The sequence below is a fragment of the Orycteropus afer genome, unplaced genomic scaffold (assembly GCF_000298275.1).
Source record: "Orycteropus afer afer isolate SDZICR_OR568_19922 unplaced genomic scaffold, OryAfe1.0 scaffold00781, whole genome shotgun sequence".
Classification (NCBI taxonomy): Eukaryota; Metazoa; Chordata; class Mammalia; order Tubulidentata; family Orycteropodidae; genus Orycteropus; species Orycteropus afer.
Genome location: NW_006922368.1, coordinates 453,333 through 468,836, shown reverse-complemented (window position 1 = coordinate 468,836; position 15,504 = coordinate 453,333). Strand labels below are relative to the sequence as shown.

At 35.3% G+C, this 15,504-nt stretch overlaps 1 protein-coding gene across 1 annotated transcript in view; it reads right to left on the bottom strand.

The window, feature by feature from the left end:
- Positions 1 to 1,379, bottom strand: part of LOC103211722 (ADP/ATP translocase 2-like) — a gene marked incomplete at its 5' end in the record, with an annotated part of 17,213 nt that extends 15,834 nt beyond the window's left edge. The window contains one exon of the mRNA XM_007957702.1: positions 1,362 to 1,379. Within this exon, the coding sequence (XP_007955893.1) occupies positions 1,362 to 1,379 (18 nt within the window). The remainder of the gene's footprint in view (positions 1 to 1,361) is intronic.
- Between the last annotated feature and the right edge of the window lie 14,125 nt (positions 1,380 to 15,504).

Sequence of the window (15,504 nt, the reverse complement as noted above, 5' to 3'; positions counted from 1 at the left end):
CTCTCTCTCTCTTTCTTTCTCTATAAATATATATATATATATATATACTTTGCTGGTTTTTGTGTTTCTCTAGAGAACCCAATCCAACACAGCATGTGAGAGCTGCACAATGACTAAGGAAAACTATGGTAGAATTGATGCATTTGAATTATGGTGTTGGTGAAAAATATTGACTATACCAGGGACTGCCAGAAGAGCAAACAAATCTGCCTTGGAAGAAGTACAGGCAGAATGTTCCTTACAAGTGAGCATGGCCAGACTTTGTCTCTCATACTTAGTCATGTTACCAGAAGAAATCAGTCCCTTAATAAGGATGTCATGCTTGGTAAAGTAGAAGGCCAACAAAAAAGGGGGAGACATTCAAAGATAGTTTGACACAGTTGCAGCAACTGACTCAATCACAGCAGTGACTGTGAGGATGGCCCAGGATTGGTCAGTGTTTCATTCTGTTGTGCACAGGGTCACTATGATTTAGAACCAACTGGATGGCTCCTGATGAAAGGAACTGTGATTAGTTCTTCAGAATGAAAATTAAGTGAACAAATATTAAAGTAAGGAGATCAATTGTGAGGTTACTACAAACATCCAAGTAGGAGATGATGGTGGCTTGGATCCGAGTTTGGGTAGCAACGGTGGTAAGAAAGTGACAGATTTTCTTATACAATATAAATAGTCAAGTAAACAGATTTCCACATGGACTGAATATGAGATGTGAGAGAATGAAATTGAGTCAAAGATGACATCAGTTTTTTAGTTGATTGAATTAGAAAAATAAAGTTGTCATAACTAAAATAGGTAAGATTGTGGAGGAACAGATTTGGTATGAAGATGAGTTTATTTTTAGACATGTATGTTTGAGATACCTTTCAGGGAGTCAAGTTTAGTCAACCCTTGGATAGATGAGTGGAATTCAGGGGCAAGGATAGGCCAAGATTTGGTGTTTAATGCCATAAGATTTGATGATATCATCAATACAGTGTGTACAGTTATAAAAGAGGCCTAATGAGTAACCCCAATGTTTTGAAGTCAGGAATACAAAGAAAATAATAAGAAGAAAGTAGTGAGATAGGAGGAATATAATGAAAGTGTATTATCCTCAGACATAAGTGAAAAAAAGTTTCCCAAGGATAAGGGATTGATTACTTCTTTCAAATGTTACTGATAAATTGAGTAATATGAGTACTGAGAATTAACTATTAGATTTAGCTCTATAGAAGTCACTAGTGACAAGAACAAGGAAATCTGATGGTACAATAGTTAAGCACTCAGCTGCTAATCAAAAGGTTGGTGGTTTAAACCCACCAGCTGCTCCATGGAAAAAAATATGGCAATCCTCTTGAAAAGATTACAACCATGAAAACTCTATGGAGCAGTTCTACTCTGTCCTATAGGGTGACTATGAGTCAGAGTAAATCTGATGACAGTGGGTAGTGACAATGACATGTTCAGTGATTTGGTAGAAATAAATACTTATTGAAGAGAAAATAAAAGAAGAGGAATTGAAAATTCTAAATAGACAATCCTTTCAAGTTTTCTAAAAATGGAATGCAAGAGATATGGATGGTAAGTGGAGAAGAATATGGATTAAAGCAAGATTCTTTATTATCATCATTATTATGAGAGACATTATAACTTATAAATGAAATTAACCAAAAAGATAGAGGGAAAAATTCAGTCATCCAGGAGAAAGTGAAAAAGAAAGAGAATGAATGCATTGCCAGAGCTATAAATGAACCAACACAGTATTTGAAGTGGATCTCAAGAAAAAGACATTTAGATAACCAGAGATATGTGGAAGGTGAACATTTAAGATTAATAAATCATGATTATGATAGATTTAGAAAAGATCATAGAAAAGAAATATATAGTTCAATGAGATGAGGTTGTTCAAAGTTTAGGAAAGAAACCCTAAATGTGGAAGACAGATTAAAAATGCACAAAGATAAGTAGCCATCATTGAAGGGGGGTTTGTGTGTAGAAAATTAACTTTATTGAGCTATAGTTTAAAAAGATTACTTTGGCAGTGATATATTTCTTGGATTAGAACAAAACAACAATAACAATAACAATAAACCTGAGGGTGTGGTGAGTAGTTAAGAACTTATTGCAATTGCATAGGTTGCATTGAAAATGTATATTGAGGGCTTGAACTAATGGGGAAAAAATTATAATCAGAACAAGATTTCATTCTATCTTCATATTTGTGATATTGGCAGAGATGAAATCACTGTCCCCATTTTAAGGATAAAACATCTGTGACTCATAAAATTTGAAAAGGTCACAAAGCAAGTTAAATATCAGAATCTTAACTAGAAGACTAAAATATGCATTTGAGTCTAGAATTCTGACTCATATTTTAATTTTCAAAATTTCTTATTATCACTAGCTAGAGTAATTTTTCTTTGCAAGATCTTAATTGGGAAATTGACCTTCTAGTACGGCAGAATAATCTCTGTGTAAACCAATTCTCCTATTGAAAACAACTATAAACTATGGACAAAATACAGCAGGCAGCTATGTGAGGATTCTGAACTGAAAACAAGTGCAGGCAGACTGTGGAATGCAGAAGAGTCAAAACTTGAAGAAGCAATTGGAATACCAGTGGGCTTTGCTCTTATTTTAATTTTTGGTTGTGTCTTCCCTGAGTTTATGCTACTGCCACAGAGAAGCATGGTACAGGTGACTGGAAATAGAAACTCTGAGGCCTTTCTGGCTAAATGGATCAGGGAAAGAATTTCAAGCAACCACTGAAGAGGGAGGGGTCTATTCCACAGAGAAGAGAGCCAAAGAAGAACCCCTCATTCTGTGTACTGACCCACATAAGACTAAGGCTTACCTCTCAATACAGTGTGCATGGCATAGACTCAAAACTCTGGGATAAACTCAGAACAGTGAAGCAAAGCATTAAAGAATTGAATGAGATTTGACCATCACCTACAGAAAGCAAGACAGCGTTAAGTCTGAGTCTAACTAACAAAAGCATACATATTCTCTGTAACAAATCTCAGAATTTATAGAATGTAACATTTGCAATGTACCATATACAATCCAAACTTACTTAGCATAGAAAGAACCTGAAAAAAAGTGACCCATTCTCAAGGAAGAAAACAATAAATGGATGCCAACTTTGAGATGAACCAAATATTGGAAGTATTAGACAAGGAATTTAAAGCAGCTATTAAAATTATACTCTTTTAGGAAAAGAAAATGTGCTTGAAATGAAGGAAATGACAGTGAATCTCAATTGAGAATCAATATACCCCTCTGGATGGACTTAATAGCAGAAGAAAGATGAAGGATCCAAAAGTTAGCACATATGAAGACCGTTTAAAAGAAATCATCCAATAGAGAGAGCAGTTGGAAAAAAATAGATCCTGAGGAAACTGTGTTAAAATATTAAAAAGTCTAATAAATATGTATTTGGAGTCCCAGAAAAAGAGAAGAAAGAGAAAATGGGTCTGGTGCGGGGGCTGGGGGGACTTTAATTAAAAGCCAAAAACATCCAAAATGTTGTGGAAGTCATAAATGTACAGATTCAAAAATCTTAAAAAAAAAAAAAGCAAAGAAAAACATAACTAGACATATAATAGACCAAACTGAAAGCCCAAAGATAAGAGAAAAATGTAGTACTAGTCAAAAGAAAAACAAATATTCAATAGATACAGTAATAATTAATAAATTAAAGAAATAATTAAAGTATAATCATTCGGACGTAATGCAAATATCTTGCAAACAATGCAAATAATCAGATATCGCATTGGAAACTGTCAAGAGACAGTGAAACTACACTTACTCCTCACTTAACGACCAACTCAGCTGACATTTTGCATTTATGATAGTAGTCAAATATCTACTATCCAAATATTTCGCACATTGACAATGTATGTCTGACAATAATGAATGCCAAGGTGTGAGACAAGAGTAATGCTGTCTGTGATAGTTAAGGCCACATGTCAACATTGTTTGGCAGTTATGTAATGATGTAATTATCTTCCATTTTGTGATCTGATGTGGTTGTCCTCCATTTTCACGTAGCACTTATTTTCACATAATGACCTGATCTTTAGAATCTAATCATGTTGGTAAGTGAGGAATGGGTGTATACCATGAAAATACTGAAACAAAAAAAGCTGTCAGTGAAGAATTTTATATCAAGTGAAAGTATCCTTAGGAATAAAGGTGAAATGAAGATATTTCAGATCATGAAAAACATACAGAGTTTATCACCAGCAGACATACACTATAAAAAATGCTTAATACATTCTTCAGACTAAATAGAAATATTTCCAGAGAGAAATCTGGATCTTCAGGAACAACGAAGAGTAATGGAAATGGTAAATATCTGGACAAATATTTGTCCTCAAATCCTATAAAATTCCTATGACTGTTTAAAACTGAAATTATAACAAATGTCTTATGAGGCTTCGATGCATTTGTACTACATGTGACAATGTGTGCATGGTGAAATAAGTGTAACAGAGTTGTATATGATAGCAAGTTTTCTAATTTTACACAAAATGATACAATATTAACTCTAAGAAGTATGAGAACAATGAGAGGTATATACTGTGGTCCCTGGAACAACCATTTAAAACTACAGTGAGGTACAGCTATGAAACTAATATATAAGTCAAAATAGCATCCTAAAAAATATTCTAATACCAAATATATATATATATATGTATGGAAGATAGGGTAATCTACTTCCGTAGTGATACTGCCTGGGAAACCCAAGGAGGGGTCGCTATGAGTTGGGTCTGACTCAACGGCAAATAACAACAACAACAACAACTATATATATATATACATATACATATATAATATACACACACACACACACACACACAATAAAAAGGCAAGAAAGGACAGGGAGAACAACAAGGAAAACAGCAAGCAAGCAAACAAACAAAAACCTGTGGGGACAAGCAAAACAGTTAATAAAATAACATACACCCAAGTACTTAAATATTAATCTTTAAATATTAATGACATAAACATGCCAATCAAAAGTAAGAAATTGTCAGAGTAGATAAAAGAAAAACCACTATAAACGCTGCCAATAAGAAATGCATTTTAAATATGAAAGCAAATTGATAGAAAGAAAATGGATTTAAAAAAAAGATAGAAATACTAAGGGAATAAAGGCTGAAAAGACACTAATAATATTAGAGCAAATGGACTTTCAGACAAATAATATCAGATATAAAAATATTTCATAAGATAAATAGAATAATTCATCAGGATAACATAATCATAATTAGGTATACACCTATCAACAGAGAATCAATATATAGACAGGAAAAATTTATAGTTTTAAAGGGAGAACTACATAATTTCGTAATCCCAGAAGACTTTAAGATCTCTCTTAGCAATTGGTAGAATATTTAGATATTTTTTTAGAAAAGCAAAAAAGACAGAATATTTAAACACACTATCAGCCGCCTTCTAATTGACATTTGTAGGATACTATATCCAACAATTACAGAATAAATATTTAAGTGCACATGGCACGTTTGCAAAAATTGGCCATAAAACCATTCTCAGTAAAATTTAAAGGATTGATATTACATAGGGGATGTTCTCTGGACCCAATGGAATTAGATTAGAAACCAATAGTAGTAAGAAACATAGAAAACTTCAAATATTTAGAGAGTAAAAAAGCACTCCTAAATAATTCATAGGATGAAGAAGAAATCACAAATGAAATCTGAATGTACGTTGAACTTAATGATAACAAAAACACAGCATAGCAGAGTGTGTGGAGCAAAACTAAAGCAGTGTTTAGACGGACACTTGTTGCTTTAACTGGATTTTAGACTCAGAAAAAAAAGAGGAGCAAAAGCTAAAATAAAGAAAAAGTTAAAATTGTAACATTAAGATTAGAATCAACTCAAGAGAAAGCAGACAAGCCACTAGGAAATTAATGAAAATAAACTGCTTTCTGAAAAGATCAACAAAATTGAAAAACCCTTAGGTCAGTCAAAGCAAGAAATCACTAATATCAGGATAATAATTTAAAAAAAGAGTTATCAATGCAGATATTACAGATATTCAAAGGATAATAAGAGAATAGTTCGGAAAAAAAAAAGTGTCAATAAATTTGGCAACTTAGATGAAATGGACAAATACCTTCAAAAATACCACTTACAAAAATCGCAAAAAACGAAGCAGAAAACTTGACTATCTCTATATCTAAATTTAATTTGTTTCAAAAACTTTCCCAACACTTTTCCATAATTCTTAATAGAAATTAGGAAACAGAGAGTGGTGGTAGTTATAAAACATGATGAATATAATTAATATCACTGACTTGTACATGTAAAAAATGTTGAACTGGCAAATGTATTGCTACATAAATTTACTATAATAATAATTTTTTTTTTTAAATAAACTTTCCAACAATGAAAACTACCAAACACAAATGGTGTTAATGGTAAATCCTTTCAAACAATCAGGAAAGAGAAAATATCAATGACAGGCAAACATTTTCAGAAAATAAAGAATGAAGAAACATCACCATTTTCTGGGATCATAAACCTAAAAAATTATAGACTGATATTTCCCATGAGCATAGACATAAAAATCCTTTTTAAAATATTAACAAATAGAACCCAATATTTTAAAATAATAATAGTACATTATTACCATGTAGGGTCTATGTCAGAAATGGTTGAACATTTTATTAAAAATCAATGTAATTTACCACATTAAAATAATAAAAGGGAAAATTTGTATCATCATTTCAGTAGAGGCAGAAAAACCAGTTGACAATTCAGTATACATTCACAATGAACAGTTTTAGCAAACTAGGGAGAGAAAGATACTTCCTTTCTACTTATTAAGAAAACATACAACTTACAGCTAACATCATATTAATCATATTAATGGCCAAATATTAAATATTTCCTTCTATAATCATTAACAAGTCAGAAATGCTCACTTTCACCACTATCATTGAAGTCTTAGCCACTGCAGAAGGCAATAAACAGAAATATAAGGCACAATGATCAGAAAAGAAGAAATAAAATAGTCCACATTTGCAAAATTCCCAACTAATCTACAGGGCACTTATTAGAACTCAAAAGTGAATTCAATATGTTTCTAGGATAGGAGGTTATTCTGAAAATATATATATATAAACTAACAACTAAAAATTAGAAAATGGGACCAAAAGAAAAACAAAAAACATGAAATACTTGAGACTAAACCTAACTAAAGAAAATCAAATCTTCTAATTGAGGAAACAAAACACTACTAAGAAAAATTAGTAATGACCTAAATAAGTGGAACAGTATAACATGTTCATAGATTGTTGTTGTTGTTGTTGTGTGCTGTCAAGTTCATTCTGATTCACAGTGACCCAATAGGACAAAGTATTGGAAGACTCAGTATCATTAGGATGGTAGTTATCATTAGATTGATCTAGGAATCTAATATAATTTCAATCAAAGCTTTTTCTGTGTGTGCAAATATTGACAAGCTAATATGTGTGTGTGTGTGTGTGTGTGTGTGTGTAAAGTAAAGGACCTAGATAGCCTAAGAAATTTATAAACGTAGGACAAAGTTGGGGGATTTCCCTACCTAATAAAGCTTTTTATAAAGAAATACTAATCAAGACAGTCTGGTATCAGTGACAAGATAAGCATAGAGATTAATGAACTGCAACAGAGAGTGCATGAATAGATCCACATATATTGTCAATTTGTCAATTAACTTTTGCTAAAGGTACCAAGGTAATTCAATGGGGAAAGGAAAAAGGAGAGTCTTTTTACTAAATGTTGCTGAACTAACTGGTTAATTCAGATAAAATAAGGAACATTAAACTTTTCTTCCCACAAAACATAAATATTAATTCAAAATGGAAAACAGATCTAAATGCAACATACAACATATCTTCTCCCCACTTTATCAACAGAGTTGGGTTCTAAGACCAGGTTGTTATGAGAAAATTGGCATTATTAAAAAATGGAGGATGACTACATCATTGCAGAACAAAAATTACATCATCACATAACTGCCAAATTACACCATTACATAACTACCAAAACACTGAGAACCATGGCCCAGTCAAGTTGACACATAACCTTAACCAACACATCCAGTGTTAATCATGCTTTGCATACCAGCCTTTGTTACTGCCAGATGTTGTTGTTAGGTGTCATTGAATCACTTCCAACTCATAGCGACCCCATGCACAGCAGAATGAAACACCGCCCGATCCCACGCCAGCTCCATGATCCTTGCAATACTTGAGCCCATTGTCGCAGCCACCGTGTCAATCCATCTCATCGAAGGCCTTCTCCTCTTTCGTTGACCCTCCACCTTACCAAGCATGACATCCTTCCCCAGGGAATGGTCCCCTCTGACAACATGACCAAAGTAGGTGAGACAAAGTCTAGCTATTCTCACTTCCAAGGAGCATCTTGACTGTACTTCCTTCAGGACACATCTGTTAATTCTTTCAACAGTCCATGGTACCTTCAGCATTCTTCGCCAGCACCACAACTCAAAAGCATCAACTCTTCTTCGGTCTTCCTTATTCATTGTCCAGCTCTCACATGCATACTAGGTGATTGGAAATATCATGGCCTGTGTCAGGCACACCTTAGTCCTCAAGGAGACATCCTTGCTCCTCAGCACTTGAAAGAGTTCCTTCACAGCCGACCTCCCCAGTGCTACACGTCATCTAATGTCCTGACTGCAGCTTCCATTGGCCTCGATTGTAGAACCAAGCAACGTGAATTCTTCGACAACCTCAATCTTTTCTCCATTTATCGTGATGCTGTTTATTGGTCCTGTTGTGAGGATTTTTGTCTTCTTTATATTGAGATGTAATCCATACTGCAGACTATGTTCCTCAATCTTCATCAGTAGGTGCCTCAAGTCACCCTCACTTTCAGCAAGCAAAGTTGTATCATTAGCATATCTCAGGTTGTTAATACTGCCAGATATACATTATTAATGAGTAAAATAGTCAGATAGTAGATTTTTTACTAGTGTTGTAAAGGTTAGATATCAGATAATGAGATAGTCAATAAGTAAGGAGTAGGTGTAATATGAAAGTGATAGGGGAAAACATAGAAGAAAATCTTTGTGATCTTGGGTAGACAAAACATGTCTTAGGTCACAAAATCCACAACTCATAAACATTTTTGAAAAATTAGACTTCATCAAAATAAAAAGCTTTCAATCTTTGAATGAATCTCACCAGCAAGAAATCAAACAGGCAAGCTACACTCTAGAAGAAAATATTTACAAACCATATATTTGACAAGGGAGCTCTGGTGGTGTAGTGCCTAAGGCATTTGACTGCTAATCAGAAGCTGGCAGTTCAAACCCACCAGCTACTCTTAGGAAGAAAGATTGAGCAATCTACTTCTATTGAGATACTGCCTCAAAAACCCAAGGAGGGGTCGCTATGAGTCAAATTGACTCAATGGCGGTCATTTTTTTTTTTTTTTTGGTTTCATATTTGACAAAGGACTTGTCTTAAGAACTCACCAGCCACTCCTTGGAAGGAAGATTAGGCAATCTACTTCTGTAGAGATACTGCCTTGGAAACCCAAGGAGGGGTCACTGTGAGTTGGATCTCACTAGATGGTAATGAGTTTGGTTTTTGGTTTGGTACATAAAAGAAAACACACGACCTATAGCTAATATCCTAAAAATGGCAAAATATCAAATTCAATAATAAGAGATCAAACAATCCAATTAAAAATATAGACAATCAATTTGACAAGACATTTCCCCAGAAAAAATATAGAAATGGCCAAGAAACACAGAAAAAGATGTTCCACATCATTAGTCAGCAGGGAAATTAAAATGCAAATCAAAATGTCATACCACTACATTCCATTACACGCTTAAAATTTAAAAACTGACAACTGTGAGCAAGAATGTGGAGCAACTGAAACTCTCATATACTGCTATGAGAATGTAAAATGGTACAACCACTCTGAAAAACACTTTGATAGTTTCTTAAAAATTTAAACATATACCTACCATATGGCCTGACCATTCTGTTGTTACTTATTACCAAACAAAATGATAAAAACATGTCCACAAAAAACTATACATAAATGTTCATAGCAGCTTTATTTTTAACAGCCAAAAACTAGAAACAACCCAAATATCCACAAAGATAAAAGAATAAACAAACTGTGGCATTGTTATACTAAAATAAGAACAAAATATTAATACACACAAATGTATCACCCTCCACTTTGCTGAACCTCTCTATTAGTTCCAGTATTTTTTTTTTTTTTTGTTGAGTCGCTTGGGTTTTCTAGGTACAGGATCATATTATCTGCAAATAGAGATAGTTTTATTTTCTCTTTGCCAATTTGTATGCCTTTTATTTCTCTTTCTTTCCTTATTGCTCTGGCCAGAACTTCCAATACAATGTTAAATAGAAGTGGTGATAGAAGGTATCCCTGTCTGGTTCCCGTTTGTAAGGGGAATGCCTTGAGTCTTTCTCCATTAATAATGTTGTTGGCCATTGGCTTTGCATATATACCTTTTATTATGTTGAGGAATTTCCCTTCTATCCCTATTTTGCTGCGCGTTCTGAATAGGAATGGGTGTTGGATTTTATCAAACGCCTTTTCTGCATCGATTGATATAATCATATGGTTCTTTTCTTTTGTTTTGTTTATGTGGTGGATTACATTGATTGTTTTTCTGATGTTGAACCACCCTTGCATACCTGGTTTGAATCCCACTTGGTCAGGATGTATTACTTTTTCAATATGTTGTTGGATTCTGTTGGCTAGGATTTTGCTGAAGATGTTTACATCTGTGTTCACAGGGGATATTGGTCTGTAGTCTTCCTTTTTAGTGGTGTCTTTCCCTGGTTTTGGTATTAGTGTTATGTGCTTCATAAAATGAGTTTGGGATTATTTCATCTTTTTCTATGTTCTGGAATAGCTTGAGTAGTATAGGTGTCAACTCTTCCCTGAATATTTGGTAAAATTCTCCAGTGAAGCCATCAGGCTCAGGACTTTTCTTTGTGGGAAGTTGTTTTATGACCTGTTCCATATCTTCTTTTTTATAGGTCTGTTCAAGTTTTCTATCTCTGAGTGGGATAGTTTAGGTAAGTCTTATGATTATAGAAACTTGTCCATCTCTTCTAGGTTCTCAAATCTGTTGGAGTACAATATAAAAAAAATCAGTTGGATTCCTCTATACCAACAAAGAGATCTCTGATGAAGAAATAAGGGAAACAATACCATTTTCAATAGCTACTAAAACGATAAAATATCTAGGAATAAACCTCACCAGAGACACAAAAGACCTATACAAAGAAAACTATAAAACACTACTACAAGAGATCACAAGGGCTCTACATAAATGGAAGAACCTGCCTTGTTCATGGATAGGTAGACTGAATATTGTGAAAATGTCAATACTACCTAAAGCAATCTACACATTCAATGTAATCCCAATCCAGACACCAACAAAATTTTCTAAGGACATGGAAAAAACAATTACTGACATCATATGAAAAGGAAAGAGACCTCAGATAAGCAGAGTACTTCTGAAAAAGAAGAACAAATTGGGAGGTCTCACACTCCTGGATCTTAAAACCTACTATACAGCCACAGTAGTCAAAACAGTGTGGTATTGGTACAATGAAAGGCAGATAGACCAATGGAACAGAATCGAAAGTCCAGAAATAGATCCATCCATGTATGGACACCTGATCTTTGACAGATCTACCAACTCAGGACCATAGTACTGGGGGACACCAGACTCAATTGGCACAACAAAATACATAAAAGTCTTGTTCCTCATCCTACACTGGTGAGCAGAGACTGGGGTCTTAAAAGCTTTCAAGCAACCATCTAAGATGCAGCTAATGTTTTCCTATCATCAGAAGTGAAGAAGAATGCAAAATAAAAAACCAAGGGCATTTAGAAGCAATCAGCCCTAGGACATGATGGCCCTCAAGACCAGAAGAACTAGATAGCGCCCAGTTACTAATGCCAACAACTCAGAAAAGGATCAAACCTGGAGATCCTGGATAGACTGGGAGGAAGAACGTGGAACAAAATCCAAAAACTCACTAATGGCCACAATTACTGTTCAGATGGAGTCTGGTGAGACCCCCAATATTATGGCCCTGGGAAACATTCTGGGCCTGGAATAAAACTCACTCTCAGGGTCTGGCTCTCAGCCCAATACTAAATAAGATGTACCTGTAGACCACTCAACCCAGGGTGACGGAGCCACATACTCTATGTAAATGCATCCCTGGGAGGAATCGACCACAGGGCACCAGAGGGGCAACATTTGCACAGAGGATATGCAAGACATACAGGAGTGCATGACTATGAGGGGTATGGAGAAGGGTTACTGGGCAGGGAGACTGGATTAGGGTTGGGGATGGTCAATGGGGAGTGAAACTAAATGAACACGTAATGTTGAATGTCAATCACACTTCTCTGTAAACTTGCACCTAAAGCACAATATAAATAAATAAATAAATACACACACACACACACACACACACACACACAATATATGACCCTCAAAATAATTATTCTAAAAAATTAAGTCTGTGAAAGAAGATAGACTAAAAGAAATACTCCACACTATGTAATCATACTTAAAAAATTTTAGAAAATGCTAACAGATTTCCTAAGGACAGATGGAATAAAGATTAGATTGCAAAGGGGCATGAGAGAATGGTTTGGGATGATGGACCTTTTATCTTGATTGTTGGGGTGATTTGACAGGTGTTTCCACATGTCAAAACTAATTAAATTATACAACTTAAATATGTACAGTTCATATTTAATGGTTAATGTCATATGTCAACTTGGCTAAGCTATGATTCTCAGTGGTTTGGCAGACATTAGGCTGATTGTTCTTGCATGATGTAATATAATGTAACCACCCTCCATTTTGCAATTTAACATGAGCAGCCAATCAGTTGAAAGCCAGTTTCCTCAGGGGGTGTGGCCTGTGCTCAATGTGTAGAGATGTTCTGGCCCAGCCTATTCTCTCTGTCCTGCATGAGACTTTCCATTTTCTGACTTTCAATTCTGGGTGAGTGAGCCAGCACTCTGCCATCTGATATCCAGATTTTAGGATTTGCCAGCTCCTGCAGCCCCAAGAACCAGCAGTCTGTCATCTGATCTGCTGATTTTTGGTTAGTCAGCCCCTGCAACTGCGGTGAGTCAGGAGAAACCTCCAGCCTGATGCCTGAACTATGGATTTGGAACTCGCCAGCCTCCAAAACTGTGTGAGTAAGCCATTTCCTTGCAATACATCTCTCTCTCTCTCCATAGACACACATACACACACACATATATATTCATATACATATATACATGTATACATATACACATATATATATACATGCACTTATATATACACATAGGAGCTCTGGTGGCATAGTACCTAAGGCATTTGACTGCTGACCAGAAGGCTGGCAGTTCAAACCCATCAGCCACTCATTGAAAGGAAGATTGGGCAATCTACTTCTGTAGGGACACTGCTTCAGAAACCCAAGAAGGGGTCACTGTGAGTCGAATAGACTCAATGGCAGTGTTTTTTTTTTTTTCTTTAATACTTATACATGTATTATATACTTGTATATAGATGTATGTGTATGTGTATGCATGTGTGTGTGTGTGTGTGTGTGTGTATATATATATATGTACATATATATATATAGTGGCATAGTGGGTAAGGCATTTGGTTGTTAACGAGAAAGTCAGTCGTTCAAACCCACTAGCTGCTCCATGGGAGGAAGATGAGGCAATCTAATTCCATTAAGATTTGCAGCCTTGGAAACCCAATGAGGGTCCTATGAGTTAGAATCAACTTGATGGCATTGGGTTTGGTTTGGTTTTTTTGGTGTACACACACACATGTGTGTATATACGTATGTGTGTGTGTGTGTCTTTCTTCACTGGTTTTGCTCCTGCAGAGAACCCAGCCTAAGATATTATCCTTCAATAAAGTTAGGAAAATGCCTGTACTCTACCTTGTTCTGAAATAAAAATTAAGAAATAAGGAGCCTTGGCAATAAAGTTGTTAAGTGCTCAGCTGCTAACAAAAGGTCAGCAGTTTGAACTCGCCGACCACTCTATGGAAGAAGGATGTGGCAGTCTGTTTCCATAAAGATTACAGCCTTGGAAACCCTACGGGGCAATTCTCTGTTGTCCTGAAGGGTCATTATGAGTCAAACTCGATGTCAGTTGTAGCACAGTTATAGTTTATAGCAGAGATTACAAACACATATATCAAAGAGTCTGGAAAAATAACCAAAACAAAAAAGTTATAGATGTGAGTTAGTCTAACTTTACTCAACTATGCAAACCAAATAAAGCTACATGGACATGGCATGTAGCACCAGTCGTTCAGTTTTGGCTCAGCCTCTACTCAGAAGGTCCGTTCAGTTTGTGTTTCCAGTAGGAACCCTAGGCCCATGACTCATTCTTCAATTAGAATCACCAGTGTGCATGTACTAAAGCTGAAGAACTGGGCATCACTCTCCTGTCAGAGGGGAAAATCTGAGAAAAGCAGCTCTTTTCCTTGGTGCACAGATGTTAACTTTATTAAAGTGGAAATCTTCTCCTTCCTCTTCCCATTTGGTGAGAAATATTTTAGCTGTGATAAATGATATATTTTATATTCAGAACCAGACAATTGGGAGCTCTGGTGGCGTAGTACCTAAGGCATTTGACTGCTAACCAGAAGGCTGGTGGTTCAAACCCACCAGCCACTCCTTGGAAGGAAGATTGGGCAATCTACTTCCATAGAGATACCACCTTGGAAATCCAAGAGGGGTCACTATGAGTTGAGACTGACTTGACAGCAGTGAGTTTGGTTTGTTTTTTTAACCAGACAATGAAATGTATCAAAAATGTACCAAAAACTTATGATAAAATAGAAATTACGATGGTGATTTCCAGCTGCCTTTGGGTTTTTAAAGAGAATTTATTTCAGGCCACAGATATACAAAATTGTTTAGATAAACAAAACACATTTACAGAAAATATTAATTGGTATTAATTAAGACAAGGGATCTCCTGAGGAAACAGTGGCTAATAATCAAGCAAATTGAATTTATTGTGATTCAAATTTTTCTGGAAAAGCAGGAAAAAAAAATTCTCATTTCCTTATCTGTTAGGATTCCATGTTCACTGGGCAGACAAACAAATGGCTTTATATTGATATGCTAATCAAGTCCTTAGTGCCTATTACCCACACCTAGCATGATAGAGAAATCTTGATAATGAAGAGGGAAGAAATAGCTTAAGATTGAGAATAATGTAAGTAACAAATGTATTAGGACAATGAGCATGGCATAGTAGATTATATAATTGTTTATCTAAGGCTGTTAGCTACTTTCTACCTCTAATGTCATCTACTAATAATCACCATGGGCCTCCTAGATATGGCTTAGAGATGATTTAATCCTATTTTGCAGTTTGGGTAAATGGTGCATTACAGGGATGGTGGAAATGGAATCTATGCAGGGGACATGCCAGG